General features: G+C 39.3%; 1 protein-coding gene across 2 annotated transcripts; it reads left to right on the top strand.

The window, feature by feature from the left end:
• The first annotated feature begins 1404 nt into the window (after positions 1 to 1404).
• NMUR2 (neuromedin U receptor 2) lies at positions 1405 to 20677 on the top strand. Of its 2 annotated transcripts, XM_043980858.1 has the most exons (5): positions 1405 to 2238; positions 9153 to 9237; positions 12057 to 12182; positions 18662 to 18930; positions 20546 to 20677. In XM_043980858.1, the coding sequence occupies exons 1-4, from the start codon at positions 1522 to 1524 to the stop codon at positions 18913 to 18915; spliced, it is 1182 nt and encodes a 393-aa protein (XP_043836793.1). In that variant the 5' UTR covers positions 1405 to 1521; the 3' UTR covers positions 18916 to 18930; positions 20546 to 20677. The 2 variants fall into 2 exon arrangements, with proteins under 2 accessions (XP_043836793.1, XP_043836792.1); XM_043980857.1 differs by lacking the exon at positions 20546 to 20677 and having other exon boundaries at positions 18662 to 20084.
• The last annotated feature ends 1424 nt before the right edge of the window (positions 20678 to 22101 follow it).

Here is a 22101-nt window from a genome sequence, read left to right as displayed (position 1 = left end):
TGATGTATCAAAAAAAACCACTCCAGAATGGATTATTGTTTAAAAAAATGAAATAAAAAAAAAATTGCAACTAGTATTTCAGAGGAATAAAGGATATCTAGGGGGAATAAAATAAAAATGAAAGGAAAAATTAGAGTTTTTAAAAAGATTCAAAAAAGCAATAAAAACATAGAGGAGGCACTGAAGCAAAGCATTATAGGAAAGCTTTTATCTCATTAAAGTAGAGCTTTTCCCTCCTTCCACTCCCTGTATAGATTGCCCCACATAGCCCATGTCAAAAAATACAATTACTGTGTATGCAACACCTTGGAAGGAACCTCTAAGAAAGGAAATTACTTGTATTTTCTACTTTATCAACTATCATTTTTTCACTCTCAATTTTAAGAACCAGAAGCCACTTGTTTAATCTTGAAAGTGAGGAAATAACCATGTTTAAGGGTTTCTGAGTACAAGAAGAGCCAAATAAAAATTTAAAAAGAAAAAAAATGTAAATTGGTTTGTCTGCTTGCAAGGGGGCAGAGTAATTAGAACTAGGAGTAATGCCATGGGGAAATTATTTGTCTTTTCCCTAGGGGCTTCTAAAAATTTGTTGGTGGGCATGTTTTGGGTCAGCTGATCATAGTATGCTAGAACCTCAGAGCAAAGGGGACTCAGAGATCAAAGAATTGAGCCCACAACTGTTGCAGGAATCCCTTCTGCCTTTAATATTCTGTGATCCTATGATCTCTAATTCTTTTTCCTTAGACATTGTCATTTAAGGGTCCCAATTCAGTAGGGATTCCTGATTTTCTGCTCACTTTTCTTTGCAGATCTAAGCTATTTCTGACTTCCTTGCAACTTCCCTACATTCACTTCCCAGAGCCCACTTAAGTTCTAGAAGCTTTGTCTCCAGGGTCAGATCCCGTGTATCAGACACACAGCTCTTCTCTACTCTTTCCCTCTGATTCACAGAAACCTTGGCTTTTCCATGCAGCCAGAGCAGTCAGATACAATAGCACATAAAGCCAAATGATGAGTCCTTTCTTCTCATACAATTTGACACCCAGTCATTGGCCAGGGGCTGTGAAAGGAGGGGCTTCTGTCTCTGGGACTTCTCAAGTGGGCTCAGCCAGCATAGGCAGCAACCTCTAAACTGAAGCGGACACAATCATTCTCTCTCTCTCTCTCTCTCTCTCTCTCTCTCTCTCTCTCTCTCTCTCTCTCTCTGTGTGTCTCTCTCTCTCTGTCTCTCTCTGTCTCTGTCTCTCTGTCTCTCTCTGTCTCTGTCTCTCTCTCTGTGTCTCTCTCTGTCTCTGTGTGTGTCTCTCTCTCTGTCTCTCTCTGTCTCTCTATCCCCCCTCCCTCCCTCTTTCTCTCCCTCTCTCCCTGCCTCCTTCTCTCCCTCTTCCTCTTCCCCTCTTCCTCTCTCCTTTCTTTTCTATCATAGCCTCCCTCCTTTTTCTGGCTCTACTTGGGAAATTACCAAAAATCTGGCAACTATCAAGGATCCCTTTCTTTGTCTGCCTGACAAGTCAGCTATCAATGGATGGGATAAAGAATTCCTCCTGGCCTTACCAGTTCAAGCCAGAAGATCCCTATGGGAAATATTGGAATAGCACTGAGGACTACCTGACTTTCTTCTGTGGCCCCCGGAGAAGTCATTTATTCCTGCCCATGACAGTGGTGTATGCACTGATCTTTGTGGTCGGGGTCACTGGCAATCTCTTAGTATGCCTGGTGATTCTGAAACACCAGACTATGAAGACACCTACCAACTATTACCTCTTCAGCCTGGCCATCTCAGATCTGTTGGTTCTGCTCTTTGGAATGCCTTTAGAGATCTATGAAATGTGGTACAATTACCCATTCCTTTTTGGCCCAGTGGGTTGCTACTTCAAGACTGCTCTGTTTGAAACAGTGTGCTTTGCATCCATCCTGAGTGTGACAACAGTCAGTGTAGAACGGTATGTAGCCATCCTCTATCCCTTCCGAGCCAAGCTGGAGAGTACACGGCGGCGGGCCCTGAGGATCCTTCTGCTCCTCTGGGTCTTCTCCATCCTGTTCTCCCTTCCTAACACAGGCATACATGGCATCAAGGTCTATCACTTCCCCAATGGGACCTTGATCCCAGAATCAGCCACCTGCACTGTGGTCAGACCCATGTGGATCTATAACTTTATCATCCAGGTGACTTCTTTCCTCTTTTATGTCCTTCCCATGGCTATCATGAGCATCCTCTACTATCTCATGGGACTCAGAGTGAGTATTTGTATTTTTATCTCTCTAGTGATCTTTTCTTCTCATTTATTTATAAGATTCATTTATTCACTTATTCAACATCCATTTATTGTATCTCCTGTGAGGAGTAGAGGGGGGAATCTGCTCCCTGATACTGCTTACTTACAGCTCTTTCTCTATACCCTGACTATTTCTGAATGTTTATTGTTAACGGTAGCTGTTATTGTGTCATAGTATAAAGCACATGAGCAGAATTTAAGGTACAAAATCCCTTGACACCCAGGATGCTTCTTTGATTTAAATGTCAGGTGAAAAATAAGGACAAGAATGTAGGAAGCTGCATCCAATATCTACTCTGCAGTGTGTATGTGTGTTTTTGTGTGTGAACCACAGACAAACAAAAAAGGGAGATTCAAAGAAAGAGATAGATAGACAAAGACAGTGACAGAGACTGAGATAAATTGGAGAGACAGACAGACAGAGACAGAGAGAGAAGAAAAGGTATATGGAAAGGGAAGAAATAGAGAGTGGAAAGAGCTATGGAGATCAGAGAAAAGAGACAAACAAGATGAGAGTGATATAAAGCCATAGAGTGATGGAGGAGGAAAAGATGAAGTGAAAAAGTAAAGAGAGAGACAGGTAGACACATATAGATAAATATTTAAAAAGTTGAATAGCTAGACAAACACATATGTTAGAGAGATGAAAGCTATGTGTAGATAAATGGAAGAGTAGGGAAATATTGAGATAGGGATAAGAGAGTTGAAGAAGGATAGGAAAAGCAAGAGAGAGGTAACAGAGAAGGAAAGAGATCACGCAGTTAACAACACACACAGGCAAATGAGAAGTGTTAAGAAATTAATTCTTTCCTCTTTGTTCATGGTCATAGGCTCATCTCTTTTCTTTTTCTTAGTTTCCTTTCCCTAAACACTGATTTGCAATTTTCTTTGTAGCAGAACCCTTCAGAAGGAAAATCCACCCAAAGGATCTATCCTCACAATGACATTTTCCTACTGTGAGATACAAAATTAAGAAGCTTGTCACTGAAAAAACAAATTTCAACCCTCTGTGACCTCTTTTCCTTTACATAAACTTAGTTAAATCATGGGGGGAAGGCCTTGAATACTAAATCAAATGAGAAAAGAATGGGTTTATCACATTTATGTTATGTGTTTTATTAAGATACCACAGATTCTGTTATATGACTCAACATGCCCCCTTCTCTGTCTGTCTCTAAGTGATATGAGCATTAGGTCCAACTACCAAGCCTGGGGACTTGTGTAGATGGTTTCTGATGTATAATTCTCTGGAAGGTGAATGTCTAGGTGCTGTCTAGACAGCAGGAAAGATTATGGGGAAATACCAAAGAAGAAGAGTCTTATTCTTTCAGCTTTTCCTTGGGGAATACATTGGCTCACTGAAGACTACCCTGCAGAAGTATCTCATTGAGACTGTCCCATCCCTCCTCCTTCAAAAGCACAGTTATGAGAGGCTAAAATATGACTAAATATATTGTGACTACAAGAAGTTGTTGGAGCTTGGGGTAGGGACTTCCCCCTCTGGGACTCAGTTTTCTCCTTTGTAAAATGTGAAGTACACACTATATGGTTTCAAAGATCTTCCCTCTAATGTCCTATATTCTAAGGTCTCTTTGATCTTTAAAATTCTATGCTCTTTCATATTCTAAGGTCTGACACATAGTATACATAGTAGGTATTTAATGCATATGTGTTAAAGTTTCATTTTTAATAAGTCCCCTTCAACGATTTCAACAAAGCATTATCAAGTACATGCTGCTTGCATGAAAGAAAAATTGCTAAGCCTTGGGTACCAATCAACAAGCATGGATTAAGTTCCTTCTAAGCATCAGATATACAGAGGGGAAAAACAAAAGCAGTTCCTCAATACTCCTAGTTAGCACCACACTGTCTCCTTCAACTCTAAAGGTATATGAGCTAAAAACATTTTTCTGTTGTTCAGTCATGTCTATCTTCATGATCCAATGGACCATATTGTCCATAAGGTTTTCTTGGCAAAATTATTGGAGTGGTTTGCCATTTTCTTCTCCAATGGGTTAAGGAAAACAAAGGTTAAGTGATTTGCCCAGGACCACACAGTTAGTAAATGTCTGGTCAGATTTGCACTAGGGTATTTTTTGACTCCAGGCTCAGCACTCAAACCACTGAACCAACTAGCTGTCTCCTAGCTTAGAACATGGAACTGTCCAACTGTTGAATGGGAAGTTTTCAAGTGTAGAATAGTTAACCACTTCTGAGACACTCCCTCACCCTCCACCATCGCACCTCAACTATGTCAGAACGAAATACACTCACAGCACAGGTATAAGTTAGGGTCACTCCCTAGACATTGCAGGGGAAAAGTTTCCTAAGTAGGCAAATCTGTCATGAGCTCAATTAGCTCTTTCCCAGAGGTACCCCCTGCAGATTAATTCCCTAGCCAATCTGACAATGGTTAATTCATGTGAATATTCTCAGCCAAGACCTTGGTCCTGGTGGTTCAAGCCACCACATGGAAGCTACTCATTCCTTTGTTGGTATGGCCCAACTACAAGGAATTCAAAGTCATTTACAATCTCCTTGCCTGGGTCTAAGGGTATGGAAGTGTCTCTGCTGTACTGTGACATAGTCACATTTGAGACAACCCCCAACAATAGCTCCCCAGGTCCATTCTGCCTTAAATGTCTCAAAGCAAATTATCTGGATCTCTCCTTAGCATTTATCCCATTGTGCTACACACCCCAGTTATTTATGTACATACATGTTGTATCCTCCTATGAGATTGTAAGGTGAGTCTGTATGGTACTTCTCACCTTTGTATCCATAACATCAAACATAGGACTTTGCATGTTGTAAATACTTGAGAGGTGTTTGTTGAATTGATTTCAGGAGAGAAGAATACATTTCCAAATGACTAAACAGTGTATTTTTTTTTCATGGAAGTAACAATAAAAGCTAGTAGCTTTTTCATATTATTTTCAAGTTTGCAAAGTGCTTTCTTTGTTATCTCATTTGTCCTCACAACAGCCCTGTGAGGTGGATACTATTATTATCCCCATTTTATGAATTAGGCGGTTAAGTGATTTGCCCAGAGTCACTAGTGTCCAAAGCAGAAATCACCCTGAGGTCACCCTGACACTCAATCCAGTCTTCTAGACAACAGCTTCTCGGAGATGGGAGTAGCATGGGACATAAAGGGTATTTGGCTGTATTTTTACTCTTTCAAAAGCAGAAATAACTGAACTTAGCACCTAGCTAGCAAGAATGATTAGTTAAACTCTGAAAATAATAAATGCCTGTTTCCACACCACAGCCCAACCCCACCCTGCTTCTTTTGCCAAACTCCCCAGCAATGTTCTCACAGAATCCTGAGCTGTTTCTACTATGGGTGATTTTCCTGAATCAAAGATCTGTGCTGCCCCATCCCATCTCCTTTTGAGGGTCATTGTCTTGCTATTTGGCAGCTAGGTGGTGAAATGAATAATGTTGAGCCTGGAGTCATGAAGACCTGAATTGATTTCAAATCTAGCCTCAAACACTTACTAGCTGTGAGACCCTGGGCAGGTTACTTAATCTCTTTTTGTTTCAATTTCATCCACTATAAAATGGGTTGTTGTGAGGACAAAGTGAGATAATTTTATAAAGAGGTATGCCTGATATATAGTAGGCACTAAATAAATGCTGGTTATTAATATTATTATTACTTGTTCTGGGCTTTAGAATTGTTCATTATAGAGTTAAAGAATCATACAATCACAAAATGTAAGAGCTGAACATTCTTTTGACAGAAAACACAGAATGTCAGGGCTAGAAGGAATATTGGGTTTTTTTCTTCCTTTTGTATGCCTCAGTGCTCAGCACGGTGCCTGGCACATAGTAGGTGTGTAATAAATATCAGTTGATTCATTTTAGAAGACTAGAACAAATGATTTTGAGCAGAATAAGACCTCCGAGATCATCCAGTGCTTAGAATAGTGCCTGATACATAGAAGGCACTTAATGCATGTTTAATGGATGACTGACTTATTGCAACAGGTTCACTTTACAGATGAGAATCTGAACCCAAGAATGTTAAAGTAGGGCATCTGAGGGAAGAGAAAGACAACTGCATATGAGCAATATAGTTCGTAAGCATTTGTTTTCTGTCTTTAGTATTCCCTTCTCCCCAATATCTAAGCTATTAAAGAAAAAAGATCAGGAAGGCAAGAGACCTAGAGAAGTGAAAAGTGGTTTAGGCCCAATTTTGGAGTCGCTGCCTCTGTAGCAAAGAAAAGGCAAATGACTTACCCAAGGTCAAACAGATCATAAATACTGGAGACAAAACTCAAACCCAAGTCCTTTGCCTCCAAACCCAGGGCTCTTTCCATAACAAAGAGCAAAGGATGTCAAAGCTAGAAGGAACCTTAGAGTTCATCTAGTCTGCCATACTTAGCTCCCAGATGAGGAAACTGAGGCACAGGGAGAGGATATTGTGGTGGGCCTAGATCAATTTTGAGAATGCTTTTCCTGTGAACAACAAAACAACTTGATGAGGGGGCAGATATATCAAGCCTACTAAAAATAGGGGCCATAAAAGTTAATAGCAGGAAGCCAAATGATAATCAGGTGTGCTTCCTGGCAATAACCCAAGAGGTCAGGATTGTGATGCCAACTGTTTCAAGTATCCTGCATCTCCCAAAAGCTGTAACTTTTTGGTTTCAAGTCCCACCCCTGTCTATCCTCTATAAAGTTATTGCCTCCCCTCTGGCTCATGGAGGAAGATGTCTTTTTTTTTTTTTTTTGTGCAGGGCAATGGGGGTTAAGTGACTTGCCCAGGGTCACACAGCTAGCAAGTGTCAAGTGTCTGAGGCCAGATTTGAACTCAGGTACTCCTGAATCCAGGGCCGGTGCTTTATCCACTGCGCCACCTAGCTGCCCCGGAAGATGTCTTAAATCTATTCCTCCCCCAGAGCAGAAGTCTTAGACTTCTCTTCCTGGCCACACTCCCTTGTGCCAAATGAAAAACTACATTTCTGATTGGAACATGTGCAAGTTTCATTCTTTAATTGAGGATATCCAAGAACCAGTCCACCCATGACAATATGATTTGGCCATAGTCACACACAGTGAATTAGAGGCAGAGCCAGGTCTGGAACCCTGGATTTCCCGACTCCTGTCTGATTCAGTACCATGTATGTATGTATGCATGTATGTTAATATGTGTATGTATGCATGAATATGTGTGTACACACATATATGCATTGTGTATAGAGATGTTATAGTTGTGGATGTGAATGTTGTATAGATAGATATAGAGATAGAGATATTAGTATATAGCATATATATTATATATTGCACATATATCTATATATCTCTATTTGAAGAAATATATAGATATAGTTATATTTCTACCTCTTAGAATGTCAAAGAATTAGCAATGTATCTTCTTTGAAGAATATGAAAAATGAGTTTCATTTGGAATGTTTCTGGGCTGGATGCTGGGATCTAACCTTAGTTATCTACATTCTTTCTACAGAGCACATCTATCCACTTTTCTAAAATAGCACAGAGATTACTTGGATGAAAGACATCCGAATTTCAAGATTCTCTTTATTGAAGAACAGTGACTCTGTGTTAAGACTGGCTGTGAATGGAGCTTTGTGAATGCACTTGTGTTAACTTGGCTTAGAAACACTGCCCAGTGTCTAGCCTTTCAAATAAAGCCAATTATTTCAATTATATAAAACCATCTATCCCATTTCCCTGTATTACATAAAATAACTTCACAAAGGTTTTCATTTTTTCCCTTAGTAGGCTAATAACTCACTCATGTTGTCTAAGATATGTCCATTGTCTGGGTCTCAGTTTCACTATATATAATGTGAGGATTTAAAATATGTGAGCACCAAGATCCTTTTTAGCTTCGACATTCTATGCTCCATATTCAAAGGTCCCTTCTAGATGGTATGTTCTAATAATAACATGGAATGTCAGAGCTGAAAGGTACTTTAGAACCTAGAAACTAGAATGCCACGTGGAAACTTTAGAAAAGAACATACATTTTTTTAACTGGATGAGATAAAAGGAATCATAAAACCTAGAATGTCAGCACTGAAAGGGACTTTCATAATAATAATAGATCAATTTAGTCTAATGTTTGCTATATACCAGGTACTGTGCTAAGTATTTTTATAATTATTACATTGTTTGATCCTTAAATTCCAAAACTAAAGGTGGTAGAGTAGAATGGGGAAAAAAACAATAGATATGAAGTCAGAAGAGACACAGCTTTAATCTTACCCTTCACATTTACCAGTCACATGACTATGTATGGATAAGTCAGCCTCTCTGAACCTCAATTTTTTGTTGTTGTTCAGTCATTTCAGTCATGTCCAACTCTCTGTGACTCCATTTGCGCAAATATACTGGACTGGTTTGCCATTTCCTTCTCTAGCTCATTTTACAGAAGCAAACAGGTTTAAGTGATTTGCCCAGGGTGACACAGCTAGTCGGTTTCTGAGGTCAGATTTGAATTCAGGTCTTTTTGACTCCAGGTTTGTTTTATAATTCTGCTAATGACTGGCACAGCCTTTAGCCTGGCAGTAATGTGCCCAGATGGCACATATTACTGACAAAGCTGATATTAGGGAATTGGATTTAGACCTGGAATGAACCTGAGCATCCATCTAATACAATACCCTCATTTTATAGATGAGGAAACTGAGGCCCATAAAAGCTAAATAACTTGCCTGAGGTCACAGAGGTATTAAGAAACAGGCAGGATTTGAACCCTGATCCTCTGACTTCAGAACCAATGCTGTTTCCAATGGGGCCAAAGCTACCTTGAACTGGGATGCATTGCTTGCCGGTCCAGATCCTACTCTACCCCCAACGCTTAACACTCTCCTTTCTGACTTCTTCCCAATGCTTTCATTTCAGCTTCGGGGAGATCAATCTCTTGAGGCTGAAGAAATGGCTGCAAATGTTCAGAGACCCTCCAGAAAATCAGTCACAAAGATGCTGTGTAAGTTGTCAGGCCTCTGCTCCAAACAAAGGTACAAGAGAAGAATGTGAAAAGAAAGGAAAGGAATATCCAGCAGGGCATAGGGAAGGAATCCTTCAATAAGGAGAAATGCAAAGTCTCATCCCTGGGCTACAAAAATTAACTTCCCAGGGCAGCTAGGTGGTGCAATGGATAGAGTACCAGCCCTGGAGTCAGGAGGACCTGAGTTCAAATCCGACCTCAGACACTTAACACTTACTAGCTGTGTGACCCTGGGCAAGTCACTTAACCCCAATTGCCTCACCAAGAAAAAAATAATAATAATAACTTCCAAAAACCAAGATGGGGAGATTTTGCTCAATAACAGTTTATCTGAAAAATTCTGTGGTTTCAGTAGACTGCAAACTCAATATTTAAAAAAACGTACTTACATGACAGCCCCTCCACCACCAAAAAAAAGCTTATGTATTCCTAGGTTACCTTAAGACAGTTATAGTGTCCAGCAGAGAACAGCAACAGTCTTCTTGTTGGAAGAGGACTTCCCTGGTCAGAACACATTTTGAGGGTTGTGTCACATTCTGCAAGATAAGTCAGTCAACTAGTATTTATTAAGTCTTGTATGTTCCAGGCACTAGCCTAAACACTACATTATAAGGAATACATTGGAAAGCTGCTTATATTGATAAAATGAAGAACATATAAAAATGGAAGACTGATGAGGGTATGGATTTCAATACCATGCCACCTTGTTCAGTCATGCACAACTCTCCATTATTACCCTATTCGAGGCTTTCTTGGCAAAGATACAAGTGGTTCACCATTTCCTTCTCCAACATATTTTACAGATGAGGAAACTGAGGCAAGCAGGGTGAAGTGACTTGTCCAGGGTCTGTGTGTCTCAGACCAGATTTGAATTCAGGAAGATGAGTCTTCCTGATTCCAGGACTGGTGCTCTATCCATTGCACCACCCAGTTCCCCTTTATCATACTATACAAGGACCAGTTGAAAGAACTGGGAATATTTTGCCTGGTAAAGAACTAGGGGGGACAGATTAGCTGTCTCTTAATATTGGAAGAGTGTTATGTAGAAAAGGGACTGGACTTGTTTCTGATTGGCCCTGAAGGTCAGTTAGGAACAATAGGTGAAAATTCCAGGGAGGCAGATTTAGGGTCAATATAAGGAACAGCACACTCCTAACTATTAGAGCTGTCCAAAAATAGGCTCCTTCTGGAGATAGTGAGTCACCCATCTGAATGGGGAGGTTCAAGCACGTGCAAAATGATTATGTTTAAGGAGGTTATAGAGGGGATTCTGTTCAGGTAGAGGATGGATTAAATGGACTACGGGCACTTCTACATGTGGGATTCTGCAATTCTGTGACCCAGTCCTGAGTTTGGATCTTCTATAGTTTGTGTTTCTGAGTGAAAACCTCACATTAATGTTTTATGTTTGAAGGTCTCTTTTATCTCTGACATTCTAGGCTCTGTGTTTGTTCAGTTAAGAGGCAGCTAGGTGGTGCCCCTAGATAGCCAGAGCACTGGACCTGAAATCAGGAAGACCTGAATTCAAATCCAGCTTCAGACACTTATTAGTTATGTGACCCTGGGCTAGTCACTTAACCGCTCATTGCCTCAGTTTCCTTTTCTGTCAGATGAGGATGATAATAGTTATATTGTGAGGATCAAATGGGATAACAATTGTAAAGGACTTAGCACAGTGCCTGGCAAAAAGTAAGTGCTATCTAGATATTAACTATCTTTATTAAAGCCCCTTTCAGCTCTGACATGCCAAATTCTATGATTCCCTTTGTCCTGTCCAGTTCAAATGTTTCATGAGCTGTTCTAAGGTTCTAAAATAACTTTTAGTTCCAACATACCATATCCCCTGGTTTCTTTTCTTTGTTCTATAATCCTAGAGATAGAAATTTTTTGAGTCTTCTTAAATCCAGACTTGGTTCTAAAAATCCATGTGGCATAGCCAAATGTAAAAGGCACAGTGGTACATATATCTGTAATCTGCTTGTAACCCTGAAAAAATAGTATTTTAAACATGTTCAGTGTATCAGTTTCCCAGTCTGCAAAACAGGAAGAATGATAGCCAGCATCATCTCACAGGACTACTTTATCATCCTTTAATCACAATTACCTGAGCATAAATCTAGGTCTTTTCAGCTCTTCAGAATGTTGTTATGTATTGATTACAGTAAAAGTGTACACAAAGTTCTTGGGAGTCATCAATACTGTAAGCCCTTTATCCACAAACAAGAAATAGATATTCAGATGAGTACCTATTGTTATCAAGTTGAAAAGAAATGCATGAAGTATGTGTCAAAAATAAGAAATGAAATGACTTTCTGTAATCTCTCCACCAGCCTCTGTGCTCAAATTTAGACATTTTAAAATTATAATGGCAGAAGGATTGTCATGGAGGGAAAAGCAACAAGTAATAAAAAGAAACATATAGTGTGAATCTAATAAAAATATATGGTCGATCAATACTCTGTGATAGGAGTGTTCAAAAAGAAAGTGATTTGCACTATGGTCAAATCCTAGGCAATTATAATTAGAAGGGCCTTAGACCATATACCATAGAATTGCATAGTTAGATGGGACCTTTGAAAACTGAATGTCAGAGCTAGAAGGGACTTTGGAGGACAGAAAATAGAATGTCAGTGGGACAAAACCCTCAAATATAAACCATCAGGCAACTTCCTTTTAAGTAATCATGGGTCTCATGTAATGGATTGACTAGAGGTGTTTGGTGGTTGTTGGGTTTGGGGTTTTTTTTTACCCCATTTCATCTGACCAACTTCAACTTCCTTTTCATTCATCTATTCCAGTCATCTTGGTCTTGGTATTTGCTATCTGCTGGACTCCATTCCACATTGACCGACTTTTCTTTAGCTTTGTGGAAGAATGGACTGAATCTCTGGCTTCAGTGTTCAACCTTATCCATGTGATATCTGGTAAGCACAGTAATATTGTTGGTGTCATGTGACACCTAGCATGTTAGATTATGGATATTCTACATGGGTTGTTAACCATAAATTTGTTTTCTTTATTTTTAAATTTTATTTTATTTTCAATTCACAGAACAAAACAAGTATTTCCACAATATAATACAATAAAAAGGAGGATTATATATCAAACTGCAAATTTACCATGTACAACTTGCTATGCCCTCCAAATACACAACAATATTATCATGTTAATTTCTTTTTTTTTTCATTTTTTCATCCACCCCTACCCTCCTGTGGCAACCATTAAACACAAATAGGTGTGTGTGTGTATATATATATATATATATATACACATATATATGTATATATATACACACATATACATACACACTTGTATATGTATATATGTGTATATACAGATATACACATATGTATATATATAAGTGTGTATGTATATATGTGTATGTGCAAAATTATTCTATATATACTTCTATTTATCAATTTTTCCCCTGGATTCAGAGAGCATCTTTCTTCATATGTCTTTTACTTTTAATTTGTGCATTTATAATAGTCAAAATCATTCACTTTTTTTTTTTTGGTGGGGCAATGAGGGTTAAGTGACTTGCACAGGGTCACATAGCTAGTGTCAAGTGTCTGAGGCCAAATTTGAACTCAGGTCCTCCTGAATCCAGGGCCTGTACTTTATCCACTGCACCATCTAGCTGCCCAAAGGTTTTTGTTTTGGTTTGTTTGTCTGTTTTTGCAGGGCAATAAGGGTAAAGTGACTCGCCCAGGTCACACAACTAGTAAGTGTCAAGTGTCTGAGGCCAGATTTGAAATCAGGTTCTCCTGAATCCAGGGCCAGTGCTTTATCCACTGTGCCACCTAGATGCCCCTAGTCAAAGTCATTCTTTTTTTAAGTATTTTATTATTTTCCAGTTACATATAAAGATAGTTTTCAACATTTGTTTTTACAGGATTTTTAGTTCCAAAAATTTTTTTTCTTCCTCCTCCCCAAGATGGAAAGCAGTCTGATATAGGTTGTATGTGTACGTTCACATTAAGCATATTTCTACATTAGTCATCTTGTGAAAGAAGAATCAGAGCACAAGGGAAGAACCTCAAAAAGGAAGGGGGAAAACCAGTCCAAAGACAGAAACAGTATGGTTCAATCTGCATTCATAATTCACAGTTCTTTTTTTCTGAATGTTGAGAATATTTTCTATCATGAGTTCTATGAAACTCTTTTGGATTGTTGCACTGCTGAGAAGAGCCAAGTCTATCCCCATTGTTCATTACACAATGTCGCTGTTACTGTGTACAATGTTCTCCTGGTTCTGCTCCTCTCAGTCAGCATCAGTTCTTCCTCATCCTGTTCATCATTTTTTACCACACAATAGTATTCCATTTCATTCATATACCACAACTTGTTTAGCCATTCCCCTATTGATGGGCATTCCCTTGACTTCTAATTCTTTGCAACCACAAAAAGAGCTGCTATAAATATTGCATTCATATTCAAAGTTATACTTACTATTTGTGAATATCCCTCCACCTTATCTTTACAATTTTCTTTCTCATACTCTCTTTTTACCCTATCCCTGTTGCCTTATCTTCTCCCTCCAACCCTCTCACCCCCCACTTCACCCATCCCTCCAAGAGTCTCCGCATCCTCTCCCCAACCCTCCCATCTCCCAATCGATACACTCTAAAAGTCCCTTACCCTGTTCCCTAGTTTTCTTATCTCTATACATGTTCAGAAGACTTCTACACCCTTCCAAATGGATTATAATTTCCTCTTCAACCCAATTCTGTCATTTATTAGCTATGAGACCTTAGGCAAACTTCTCCTAGTTTTAAGTTTTTTTTTTCATTTGTAGAATAAAATGAAGTATTAAATTAGAATGCTTTTTCAGATCCCTTCCATCTCTAAATCCTTGACTTCAATAAGTCAATGAATCTAGATTCTCATCAATGTGGGTATTCTATCAGCACAGATCACAATTTATCCATGCTTTCTCATCCTGTGTGTGCCTATCCATATTTTCCCATACATTCACCCCAGAGGATCTATAAAATGTTTTAGGAACCTTACTTTAGGTAAGGCATTTACATTTTATGATTACCATTGTTTGTTCTTCACTCTCACTTCATAAACAATTCAAATCCTTTTCTTACTTTACATGAAATGACTACTGATCAAAGGAAATCCTGGTCAATTTGATGAGTCCCCCCCAATCAATTTCATGAGGTTAAGGGCCATGAATTTTTGTACAATATTGCACAATAACATGAAATGTTGCCAATTCTTTCTTCTCCTTATCCCTCAAAGCATTACTTTAGTCCTTGAACTGCAAGCTGATCCCTAGTGAAGGATCCTCTTCTCTAAGAAGTGTGTTGTTAAGGAAATCATCTCCTTATGGGAGACCAGTACTCAACTCAGGAACTCTCAAATTTGAGAACATTCAAACTCAGAATGATTCACAAGGTAACCGCCCGCCCTCATGCGAGAAAAACCCATTGTTGTCACCAATAGACTCTGACCTATGCTCATAAAATAAGCTAGAAAGCTAGAAAAAAGTAAGCAGTGATTGTCCCTTCTCAGACTTACCCCGACAAACACAAGCTGCTAATCTTATGCTTCTCCTCTAAGTTATAATTTTCTGCTCCTGCTTAAGGAGAAATTACCTCCTCCTCCTCTCCTCCTTCCATTCTTGCTATACTGTGGTTTGAAATTTCAAAGGAGATTATATACAGGAAAATAAAAGAGTAAATGAGAAAGACATTTACCTTTCCCTATGAGAGATCATAGAAAGGGTGGATCCCGTAGAAATAATCCATCCTCCTGAACCTCAATCAGCCATCAGGAATTAGTCCCAGTCACTAGAAACCAATCAGAAAAGTTCTATGTCCTCTTAACAAGAGGCAAGGGCACATGGAAACTTCCAGGGAAGGTGCCTTTCCAACAAAGGTCCATATTCTTTAATCTCATCAAATAGGTGAGAAGTTCTCCTGATCACCACTCCCACATCATTGCATTCATTTTTTCATGATGGTGTCTACGCCACTTTGTATAGGCATCACTAGACCTGATACAGTCTTCATACACCCCACCATACTCCTCTCCAATTCCTTTTGGTTCACTTAATACTTTGATTCATTAGACCTAATTGTGTTGTAATATTCACAACAATACAGAATTGAGACATTTTGTTTAAAAGATGGTTTCTGTGCTGGGGAACCATTTGGAATTATTGATAGCAGTTCCATGTTCCCAAATGCATTACAACTCATTCCCTTCTTATTTAATTTTATGTGTAATTCCCTGTCCAACTCCAGTATCAGTATGCTACACATACTGATATACCGACTCAATGGACTAGTCATCCAAGTGCACACTGAGGTCTAAAAAATATTAAGTCTGAACTATTGTTTTTCCTGTGTGTATTATTAGACTGATCTCTTTTGAGTTATGGATTTCACTGAGGAAACCCTTTAATATTCTAGTTTCAAGAAATTACAATATCTTCCACAAACAAGAACTCTCCACCTATAGGAAATCCCTCTTGGGAAAGGGAATTCTAAATCTTACTCATGAGGAGAAAGTGTGGTAAGGGATGGGGTGGAGCCTTCCAGAGAGGGCAGTGTTAGAAAAAGGTATCAGGAGTTCTTTGTCTTTAAATTTGTTCAGAGAACCTCAGCAGCCTAAAAATGGAAGTTTCCAATGAAGAATTTCAATATAGACAACAAGACAGAGACATGCATCTCCCTTCCTCTAAAGCTTAACATGCTTTTTCTACCCTGGGAATTTGTACAATAATTAACTAAGTGGAGATCAAAAGGAGGAGCTTGACTAGTCAGAGCCAGCAAGCTCAAGTCAAGGTTTCCTGGAGGAGCTCTCTTTCATCTCTTTCTTTTTGATCTAAGTGTATGGTTGGTAGCTTCGATTGGATCATTTTGTCATCTCAATTAGAGTCTTGTGCAATGGATTATCCATTTCTCAGTGAGATCACAAGAATTCAGCCCCTTAATTGAATATACCAATGCCCAACTAATTCTCCTTATAGCCAGTTCATATCACAAGCATTCAAAGTGGCTACACCCAGTAAAACCATCTCAGAGGATGGACTAAACCAAGTTGAGGATAACCTAGAGGCCTCAAACTTACTGATGAGTTGGGAGGGGGGGAGGATGTTTACCCCAAGCATGTGAAGACTGAATGAGCCAATGAGAATAATTTGTTCCAAAAGCCATGAAGATGGCTCATGCAGGCTCTGTAGAACACTTAGAGCTTGGTTAGATATTAAAGGTGCCAAAGTCATCCATTGCATCCCATACCATCACCAATCATCCTAACTTTAGTTTTGCCACTGGACTTCAAATAACTCTGGAAGAGAGAGTGAGACTGATGACTTTGTATAACTCTTCCTCACTTAAATCCAATTCACATTCAAATCAGGTCATTACCCATGATTTCATTGGTTCTTTTCTTAACAAAGGACAAACAAGCAACAATCACAACACTTCTCTACTTAAAATTTTTCATTGGCTTCCTATTGCCAAATGAATTCCTTAGCTTGGTATTCACAGCTTTCTATGATCAAGGGTCACTTCACCCTTTCCAGCTTTATCTCATGTGAATCCACTCCACATACTCTATGCTCCAGGCTAACTGGAACACTCTTCCCTTCCCCCATCTGCCTTCCCCCTGTTCCTGAAATGTCTTTCCATTCTCCCTTCTCCTGTTGAAATCCTACCCATCCTTCTAGATGCAGTTCAAATGTTTCTTCCCTGAAGCCTTTTCTGATATCTTCCCCACCCCTTTATTGGGAATTATCTTGACCACCTTCATCCTCATATAATCCATTATACCTCCAATCTGTTCAATGATTTTCTACATCATATTATAAATATTTTAGTTATTATTGAGTATAGATTATTCTATAGCCAGTGGAATAAAGGTTACAACTGCTCAGAAGAATGAAAAATGAGTATCACAACAGAGGCATTACATGGTAAGTTTGAATAGAAAGTAACCAACAAGGAAGTCCAAAGAAGAGCAGGAAAAATCAGTGAATTGCATGATAAGAAGAAAAGATAGAGTAATTAGATGACAAGAATGGGGGATAACAGGAAGACTGCCATAGTGTTCTATTGGTGTCACCATTACATCTAGAGAAAGGTAGTGAGGCCTCCAGCATATGGAGTGGATCCCCTAGGATGAACATATAGCTGGACACTTACTAGTTGTACGACCTTGGGCAAATTACCTAATCTCCCTAAGCCTTAGTTTTCTCACCTGTACAATCCAAAGGTCAGACTAGATGCTTTATAAGAAGCTCTAAATCTATGATCCTAAAACACAAATAGGGGCAGCTAGGTGGCAAAATGAGTATCAGCCCTGGGAAAGATCTGAGTTCAAATCCAGCCTCAAAACCTTACTAGCTGTGTCACGCTGGGCAAGTCGCTTAACCCTGTCACTTCAGTCTCCTCATCTGTAAAATGAACTGGAGAAGGAAATGGCAAACCACTCCAGTATTCTTGCCAAGAAAACTCCAAATGGGATCACAAAGAGACAGACATGACTGAAATGACTGAACAACAATTTTTTTATACAATGAATAAGTCACTCAGGATTGTCAGATATAGATAGGTTGCCACCTACACCACTGGAGGTAACGCCTGAACAGATGATATCAGATTCATATGAGTAGTATCTATTATATTCTATATCCCTCCATAATAATAACTGCCCCTCTTCCACCTTCCTCTGATGTGTCATCATGGTCTCAAGGGGAAGCCTGCATTCTCCAATAATGAAGCAAAAGTCCTAGTAGCTACTACTAAGCTTGAAACACTTTATGTCCAAGCTCTGTGATGTTGGGTGTCTGTCATCTCAGTAACAGACTGAACCTTAGGAAACACTCATCTTCAAAAAGCTGGTCACAAGGTAAGGAGCTCTTTTAGGCTGTTACTGCTCACTATGGCATTCTATTAGGACAAACAAGCATTGCAAGCTGCAACAACGAAGACCCACATAGATGAAATAATGGGTAATATTGGTAATAATTATTGCAAATATTTTGGTAATAATAGCTCACTTTTATGTAGTCCCCAAATATTCACCAAGCACGTTCCTCCTGCAGCCTTCTGAGGTAGCTTGTGCAAGGATTATTATTCCCATTTCATGGATGAGGGAATTGAAGCTTAGAGAGGTGATTGACAAGGTCACACAACTAGTAATTATCAGGGTCAAAGGAGTGTGGGGATTAACCTCATATTTTCTGACTATTACTGTAATTCTTTTAGGGTAGAGACTATCTTTTCATCTTTGTATGTCCCAGGATCCCTAAACAAGGCCTTATACATAACATATACTTTATGAATTATCGTTGAATCAAATTAAAATATTTGTCTGAGATAACCATCTCACAATTACCCTCCTTCTTTCTCTTCCCTTCCCTTCTTTCTGCCCACATTCCTAGGTGTTTTCTTCTACTTGAGTTCGGCTGTGAACCCCATCATCTACAACCTGCTCTCCCACCGATTCCGTGCAGCCTTCCTAAATGTCATCTCCCCCTTGTGCAAACACTGTCACCCAAAGCATCCGCCAAGTGGCCCCCCTGTTCACCAGGACACCTTCCTGCATCGAGAATGCCACCTTGTGAATGAAGAGGCCAGCCCTACATTTCCACACAGGATGTCAATCTGCAGCTCTCATTTGTCCACCATCCTCTGAATTCCACTACCAAAGGTGACACATGGTGAAGTCTATAAATCCAAAAGCTTCATTCCCAGATGCCATGATCTTTACAGAGTTTAGAACTTAGTGTTATGGAATACTTGACGTGAGGTTACATTTGATTTCCTGTTACCTCTTCCTTAGACTATACTATCTTTTATATAAGAAGATAGTTATTCTTGAATAAGGTAACATTTTCAATCCACTAGTGGGGATGGGCAGCATAAAATGATCAACACTCTAATTTGTCACCCAGAGCTAGTCTTACAAATAATTTGTATGATTCAAAGGAGCAAAAGTTATGACTTCCCAGGTTAAAAATATCACTCTCAATTCCAGATATTAATCATCATAGCTTCATTCCTCAAATTTCAGTATTCAGGATTAAAATGCAAATATCTCTAAGGGGGATTGGAGCTTAAAGTTACAGATAATTTTTTTGCCTGTGTAGATAAAATTTTAAAGGCCTGCTAATGTGTTGGCCAAAAGGGACACAAGATAACTCCTCTTGGTGGAAAGATAAGGAAGGCAGGGTAACAGATGGATGAGATAATGGGCGAGGATAAAGTGAAAGGGATAAATTTGTATGTAGGGATAGTGATATAATGGAAAAAGTCCTAGACTGAGCAACCAGAGAACTATATTAAAATCCCAGTGATAATGTTTTCTATGTATGTGACCTTAGGCAAGTCACTTCATCTCTCCAAATCTCAGTTTATCCTTCTGAAAAATGAGAGTAGAGAAACAATCCTTCTACTATATATGTAGGCATGTCAGAGATCAAATTGGATAATATATGTAAAAAAAAAAAGCTTTGTAATCGTTAAAGTGCTATAGAAATGGGTACTACTTTACTGCTCCTTATCTGTCTCTTAGGTTTTTTTTTGTCTTCCTGGGTTTCCTGACTACCAGCCTGAGACCCAGAGTAGACAATCCAGGCTGTATTTATACCCAGAGAGGATGGCTTCCCCTTTTTAATTCTTTATCAATCTGTGTCATCTGTGGGCAGAGGGCAGTCTCTAGTCTCATCTCTGTTAATTACTATGTTGCAGTTGTTTGTCCTTCCTTCTTGAAGAGGACCATGACATTGGGGAAGTGATGTCATGACTTGCAGTGAATTGGATTTAAGTGAGGTAGGGCTATGAAAAGTCACCAACCTCACGCTCTTCTCCAGAGCCATCTGGATACAGTGGCAAGATATACATCAGGATGACTAGATATGACCCCAGATGTTTAAGGCAATTGGGGTTAAGTGACTTACCTAGGGTCACACAGCTAGTAAGTGTCAAGTGTTTAAGGTAAGATTTAAACTCACATCTTCCTGACTCCAGGGCCAGTGCTCTATCCATTTCACCATCTATCTGTCCCACTTACTATAAGGATCCTGAGAACGTCACCAAGGCATCAGTTTCTCTATATGTGAAATTCTAGCCCACATCAGAGTGAGTAGGAAGAAAGCAACAGAATGATCTCCCAAACCCCTTCTATCTTCATTTTACACACATAAGATGAATCCAAGGACCCACTATGCCTGATCATGTCCCAAAAGGTACAAGGCAGTATTGAACCTGACCATAGATTCTGCTAGCTGAACACATCTGATAATATGTTTCTGCATTCCATTTAGAAGCTTGAGAAGCCTGATCCAGGAAAGCAAGAAGGCTGTCACTTTAGTCACCAATATTTATGGGCACCTATTAGGCACCTGCTGGGAACAAGTCACTCTCAAGATACAACTGTGTACCTTCCATCTTTCCACCCGGGTTTTTTTTTTCCTGAACAGATAAGACCTCTTGAAGAACTAGGAGTTTAAATAAGTCTTCATCCCTCCATGATTCCCTTATCCCATATCATTCATTTCACCAAATTACAATCAAACCTCCATGCCCCATAATTCTTTGGAAACAGATTATGAAGATAGTTTGAATTTTGCTGTTAACAATTGAGTCTAGACTTGTTTTCAATTCTTTTTATTGAAAATCTTTCTGAAAGGTTTAAGTTACTTCCTGCCTTAAGAGGTAGAGTACCCTAACTAAAGCTGCTTAGATATTTTCCTTTTGCTGTGAGATCATGCAAATCCCCATGCTAATCATTCTGGGATCCTTGTGCACAGCTGAAAAAAGAGATGGAGAAGTCAGAGGATATTGACATGGATATCCATGATGCCCCCAGAAATTTTCTTCTTCTTTCCCATTAAATCTCTGGTCTTGACTGGCATTCCAAATGTCATTGGCATCCTTCTCCTAAAAACAGAATGCAAAGAAGGCAGGAAAAGGTTAGAATAGATCAATACATGGATACACATTTACATAGAGCTTCATTCTTGTATTCAAAAACCAGTGGTACAAATACAGGGCTGGGGACACATAACTGTACAACAGTTGATATGAAAAAGACCTAGAGGTTTGCTTAGCTCAGACACAAAAAGGAGTTAGCAAGACGGATATTCGATCTTGTAGGTCCCCTCCCCACTGCCCACACCACCCAAAAAAACTAATGCAAGCTCAGACTAAATTAATGAGGTATGATGTCCCAAACATAGGAGGTGATAATCCTATTCTCTTCGGCCTTGGTCAGACTAAATCTGGAGTATGATATCCAGTTCTGGGCACCACATTTTAGAAAGGATGTTGGATCTCAAGGAGGGTACCTAGGATGGTGAGTACACTGAAAATTATATCAAAAGATGATTGATGGGGGTCAGCTAGGTGGTGCAGTGGATAAAGCACTGGCCCTCGATTCAGGAGGACCTGAGTTCAAATCTGGCCTCAGACACTTGACACTTACTAGCTGTGTGACCTTGGGCAAATCACTTAACCCTCATTGCCCCACAAAAAATAATATGATTGGTGGAAGGAACTGTAAAAGGATTTGGGGGCTGGGGAAGATGATACTGGCTATCTTCACATATTCAAAGACCTATTGTTTTGAAGAGATATTAGGCTTTTTCTGCTTATTTCCCCAGCAGGCAAAACTAGGACAACATGAGTCCTAGGGAATAACATAGAAGCAGATTTGGGGTCCATGTGAAGAAAAAGTTCTGAAAAGTTAGCTCTTTCAAAGCAGAATGGGCTGGCTGCCTTTGGAGGTAGTGAGTTCCCTATCATTGGATGTCTTTAAGTGGAATCTGAATAACTACATGCTAAAGATGTTATAGAAGAATATACAATTCAGCTATGGATT

This window comes from Dromiciops gliroides, chromosome 2 (assembly GCF_019393635.1).
Source record: "Dromiciops gliroides isolate mDroGli1 chromosome 2, mDroGli1.pri, whole genome shotgun sequence".
NCBI lineage: Eukaryota > Metazoa > Chordata > Mammalia > Microbiotheria > Microbiotheriidae > Dromiciops > Dromiciops gliroides.
The sequence above is the reverse complement of the archived record's forward strand: the minus strand, read 5'-3'. Positions and strand labels throughout refer to the sequence as shown.

What these genes read in the sequence shown, in the direction of transcription:
- NMUR2 (XM_043980858.1), top strand. Translation starts at nt 1,522, where the DNA reads ATGGATGGGATAAAGAATTCCTCCTGGCCTTACCAGTTCAAGCCAGAA. An exon ending in ATCAGTCACAAAGATGCTGT is followed by an intron (nt 9,238 to 12,056) that starts GTAAGTTGTCAG and finishes CATCTATTCCAG; the next exon opens with TCATCTTGGTCTTGGTATTT. An exon ending in CCTTATCCATGTGATATCTG is followed by an intron (nt 12,183 to 18,661) that starts GTAAGCACAGTA and finishes CCACATTCCTAG; the next exon opens with GTGTTTTCTTCTACTTGAGT.